At 35.2% G+C, this 5684-nt stretch overlaps 1 protein-coding gene across 1 annotated transcript; it reads right to left on the bottom strand.

Moving 5' to 3' along the window:
• Positions 1 to 1363: 1363 nt before the first annotated feature.
• Positions 1364 to 5317, bottom strand: LOC131070765 (fructose-bisphosphate aldolase 1, chloroplastic). Its single transcript, XM_058006411.2, has 6 exons — positions 5051 to 5317; positions 3215 to 3484; positions 2932 to 3041; positions 2578 to 2668; positions 2079 to 2348; positions 1364 to 1951 (listed from the first exon to the last, which is right to left on the bottom strand). The coding sequence occupies exons 1-6, from the start codon at positions 5207 to 5209 to the stop codon at positions 1673 to 1675; spliced, it is 1179 nt and encodes a 392-aa protein (XP_057862394.1). The 5' UTR covers positions 5210 to 5317; the 3' UTR covers positions 1364 to 1672.
• Between the last annotated feature and the right edge of the window lie 367 nt (positions 5318 to 5684).

Genomic DNA, 5684 nt, shown 5'->3' with positions numbered 1-5684 from the left:
GCTTGATCTCTCCCCCATTGACCCAACAACAGACACTATCGCAATTTATCAACCTACACTTTATCAGGCTATTAATTTCAGTAAGGTTTCCAATCAATGAAATATGGTTGACCTAGAGCTTTCTGAGCTTGTAATGTTTTCTTTTAATTCCCAAATACATTATTAAAACATAAAATACCGCAATTAGAAGCATCTATAGTTATTTTTTTATATATAAATGCAACAAGAAGCATGACCATTCAGACACTCGCTACTATTTTGATCTTCCAACAGAGTGATTTTTGTCATTCCATAACTTGAATGGCAACAGTTCTTGATCAAATTGAAATCTTATTCAAGAAACCCATTCATTTGCTACCATAAGCATTTACTCTCAGGTCCCTTTTTAGGAAATATCAAAATAGTAAAGAGAAAATTGAGACGCCAAATAACATGGCTGACTGATGCACACTTAATGTACTCCACATATGATGGTTACATGATAATTAAGATATCATCGTCAAATTTTCGAACGTTGAAAACTAATTTGAATTTGTAAATTTGCCAATTTTTCTACACAATGGTGTTTTGGGAAAAAATTGTATTATATGGGCTGAGTTTTCTACTCCTAAAGCCTCTTATCTGTCACATTTCTGTAAAGTTCAATCAGGCTCAAAAATGATATAGCCAGTGTCTCATTCATGTTTGATTCTATCTGAATAACAGTTAAAGAGTAGATGTGACTTCACGCCTCAATTCTAACTCTTTTTGAGATTGCAAAGAATGAACACTACAATAATAACCTTTTATCATATACTACAAATAAAATCCTTGCACAATCATGCAAACAGCATAACATCAATGTACAAAATGCTTATTTCTGTTAATTCAGCAAATGATATGCCTTCTATTAGACAAATAAAATATGAAATGAATTAGGTATAGATCTTTATGGAATGCAAGGAACTAAAGATATTGATATTAAAAAAAAAAACAGAAAACTAGAAGAAAATGGCAAGTATATTGCTAAGATCTTGCAGAACATGATACAAGAATATTGAAATAACACAAATGGAACATGATACTAGAACATTGAATGACATGAAAGCCGCATATGAATGACACGAAAGCGCATATGTACATTGAATCTGATTTAAAAAATTCTGAAATTTAAAATTTGGATGCATTGAAAGCAACATCACATTGAATCTGATTTAAAAAATTCTGAAATTTAAAATTTGGATACATTGAAAGCAACATCCACTGATAAACTTAAAGACCCAGATCTATGAAATTTATTTGGCTGCATACATCCTCAAAGGCAGCTTCCACAGATCAAATTATTAGAATTTTAAATAAAATGGAAGCATTTGTCCACTGAATCTGATAAATAAACTAGCATATTTATTATTTTCGATAGATTGAGAGAAATGTCCATCACTTCGTAGTTGACTGATAAAATTTAAGACCTAAAATCATAAACTTTTATTCTGCTAGCTACATTCTCAAAAGGCTAGTCCTAGTTTAAAAGCCGCTTCGACCATTTTTGGTATGTTGCATATTACCAGAATACATAGCAGACATACAAACTCTGAAAATAAGTTGAAAACTCAAAGTGCTAACTAATTAAAAAGAAAAGTTTAGCCTACTTATAATTGAAAGATTTCTCAAAGTGAAAGGAAAAACCATTTTCCTAGTAAGTGTAGCCCTTCACAAACATTCCAGCCTTGGCATCATCACTTTCATTCTCAGCAGAGTATTTCCCAAGCTGAGCAAGAGAATTAGCCCTTGCTCGTTTAATAAGTGCTACCTGAGCTGCTTCAACATTCTCTGGAAGACCCTTCCAGGTCTTTAGACATGTATTCTGTAATGCTCGAGCATATGAAAAGGACACATGCCATGGGTTTGGACTTTGGTTCATTGCATTCAAATTCAAGGTTGCTTCCACCTCAGACTGTCCTCCTGACAAAAACTGTGTGCAGTGCAAACATATGAAACTAGTTAAAAACTTAAAACAAACACAAATAAAAAAAGATCTCGTGAACTCCAGGTATAAAGTTTTAAGATGACATCAAAATGATAATGTCTAAATTACTCACCATAATTCCAGGAACAGCTGGTGGCACTCTTCTCTTAAGCATTTTAAGAGTGTACTCTGCAACCTGCTGTGGGGATGCTCTCTCCTTATGTTCAGCACCTGGAGTTACCATGCTGGGCTTCAATAGAATACCCTCAAACAACACATTATTCTGAGCCAAATAGAAGAAAACTTCTGCCCAGACTTTCTCTGCCACTTCAAGGCTTCTGTCAATGGAGTGATCACCATCCAAAAGAATCTCTGGCTCAACAATGGGCACAAGGCCATTGTCCTGATACAAAAACCTCAATTAAAAGAGTTATGGCCATGACACAATTTATCTAGAATAGAATACAATTTATCGAGAGTTAAGGTGATTCAGATTTGGAAGTTGCAAAAAGTAATACTAATTATTAGTAGTGCACGATCCCATAGTCACAATAGGTCAGAAACTGAGACAAGCAAACTCAGCTCCAAAATCCTAGACAATCAAGTAAAATAGATTTCATTTGACAACATACCTGAGAAATAGCAGCATAACGTGCAAGCCCCCAAGCAGCCTCCTTAACAGCTAACTCAGAAGGCCCATTAGGAATGCTGACAACAGTTCGCCTACAGAGAAAGCATATCCACAACAAAATATGAAATGGAAAATCATTACAAAAGAAAAGTAATCTAAAAGTTTAACTTGTTTGAGCTAGAAGAGAAATATACAAAAAATGTTTTCTCGAAATGAAAGTGCCAAATCCAACAACACCATTTGTAAATTCATTCCTAAATGAATCAACTTTCTCCTCAACATATATTTGGGTTAAATCACGCTTTTTCTTAGTGAAAAGGTAAAGTGTAAAGCAATTAGAAGAATGCATACCCACCATTTAGCAAACCGTGCACCCTGTTTATAATATTCAGCAGATCTTGAAGCTAATCCATCAAGACCTTGGCACCAAGATTCATTGTTTGATCCAGGCAATGGGACCAAACCCTTCATGAACATAAAACACAAAAGAAATGAGAATAATGGCACCATGACTAAACAACGTTGAAGCAAAAGCAAATTCTGTAATCTAGAACAAGCGAAAAAAATTACCTGTAAAATGTCAGATACTTTTATATGAGAAGACAGGGAAAAACAGAAATAAGCACAATACAATTTACCTTGTCTACTTTGATTCCAGGCATGATATTCCCCTCACGCATAGCATCAACAAATTTTTTGCCATCAGTTGTGGACTGGTAGAGAGTCTCTTCAAACAGGATGGCACCAGAAATATATTGACCAAGTCCAGGTGTGGTCAATAGGAGCTGTCTGTATGCTTGACGGTTTGTCTCATTGTTCTCCAGCCCAATTGAAGCAAGTCTCTTCCCACAAGTAGCATTGCTCTCATCTACAGCAAGAATACCACGTCCAGGCGATGCAACAGTTTTCTACAAAACCATAATGCAGAATTAGACAACATGGCATAGAATACATATACTTGTTTTCTAAATCATTTAGCAAAAAACCTCTAAATTGAAAAAAGGAGACCCACAATGTCTAGTTTCTTTCAGTTGGGCATATAAATATTAAAAATGCCTACTTTTTTAAAAAAAGATTTTGTACTTCTATTGTCTATATCACATCTCATAGATGTCTATAGGATGGAGATTATTAATTAGGCACACAATGTTGTTCACCAGGTACTTCTCAAAATTATAATATATGTTAGATTGGTTATCATTAATCAGTGACGAGAAGTTTCCTTCAGTTGCTGGAAAACATAAGAATTTATGCTGTTGTAACTTGCAAGCACAAAACCCCAAAGAAATTTGTCCAGCAGAGCACGATGTGGAGCTAAGGCGAAATTAGTGTTGGGTGACAAATTAGGTTAAAGCTATGCTGGCGATAAGCAGTTGTGTCGCTAAATGCAAGTCCCAAGCAACTTTGGCAGAACAAAAACCCCTTAGTTGTTGTTTCTAATCATACATGTAACTGGCAATCACGCTTAATTGAGTATGATCCAGGCTTTACAAAGATTATGGGTGATTGTTACAATTACTTTGTAAGAACTTTCCAGCAGGCCGTCATCTGATGCAAAGGCAGAGTACGTGCTGAGACAACAACCTAGGTTAAAGCTCTGCCAGTGACAACACAGCCGTATAACGAAGTGCAAGTTGCAGGCAAATTTGGCAGAATGAAAACCCCTAGGATGTGGTTTCTAATGCGACTGCAGAGTAAGTGCCGAGACAACAACCTAGGTTAAAGCTTTGCCAGTGATAATACAGATGTATCACTAAGTGCAAGTCACGGGCAAATTTGGCAGAATGAAAACCCTTTGGATGTGATTTCTAATATTATTTATGCCTGTGGATATAAGCTTGATGGTGAACAATCCAGGCATGAAATAAATGGTGGATGATTTTTACAGTTACATAGAAAAACAATCCATAGAAGAATAATTGAAAGAAACACATTTGGCAAAGCCATCTCACAAATTGTACAAAAAAATCATGAATCTTTAAGTGATTATGCTAGATCGCTTGCCAATCATGAGAAAAATCCTGAATACAACTTGAAGACGAGCTCTACAACACATACTTTTTAAGCGCTTGATCCAGAACCCAGATTGTTTGCCAAAGATAAAATATCTTAAGAACTCCATGGTAACAAGAGAATTGCCCACCCAAATCAGGACACCAAGGCCTCCACACAACCACCATTTGGGGATGTATAAAATCAGTTACACCCAAAATTACATCCTGGAAAAAGCTACACATAAATCAAGCAGCAAGCTAAACCAAGACCCACAAACCCAGATCGACCCTAAACAAAATTAAACAGACCCAAAAAACTTCTACCAAAAACCCAACACAGATCAAATGAATGTTACAACAGCAAATCAATTTCCGATCCGAAGAAACAAAAGAATAAAAGTGTGAAACTGTGTCCGTACAATGTTGTATCGCTCAAAAACTAATAAGAATAACTGAATAAGTCGGAACTATTTAACTAACCGCTGTTTGGACAAGCTCATCGGCGTAGGCAGCGGAGGCTCTGATCGAAAAGGAGGCCCTTTGAGGCTTCCCTGGTTTCTGTACTTCAATTGATTTTGATCCACTCATCCATTGAGAGGATCCAAAGCTTACTCCTGCCTTCAACACAGATGCTGCCATGGCTAATCTCTCTTTTTTCTGATCAAATTCAAAGCTTTGATCGATCGAGGTTTTCAATGGATTTCTCCCCGAGATTGTGAGCTTAAAACTAATAGAGCAGACGGCTAATTAACCTTGTTATAATAATTAAATACCTACTTTTAATTTTCTTGCTTGCTGAATATTTTTATATTTTAAATGAAAAATGATATTTTTGACTTTAATAGCTTGATGGTGGTGGGGTGTTGTTAATTCTTGTGCTTGTAAATTTTGTTTTATTTTTTTGTAAATGTTTTTAGTTTGTTAGGAATTAAGTTCTTTCCTTTCTCTTTTTTGAGGAATAATGATCTTTTCTTATTTCTTTTTTCTTAAGTTTGGTACGAAAAGATAGGAGATTAGAATTTCTTTCGTGTAAATTTAATCATGTAAAATTTATTATATTTATTTTTTAGTCGAAAAAATTGATTAGTTATGAGAATTTCTTTCGTGTTATATA

The sequence above is a fragment of the Cryptomeria japonica genome, chromosome 9 (genome assembly GCF_030272615.1).
Source record: "Cryptomeria japonica chromosome 9, Sugi_1.0, whole genome shotgun sequence".
NCBI classification, from domain to species: Eukaryota; Viridiplantae; Streptophyta; class Pinopsida; order Cupressales; family Cupressaceae; genus Cryptomeria; species Cryptomeria japonica.
The sequence above is the reverse complement of the archived record's forward strand: the minus strand, read 5'-3'. Positions and strand labels throughout refer to the sequence as shown.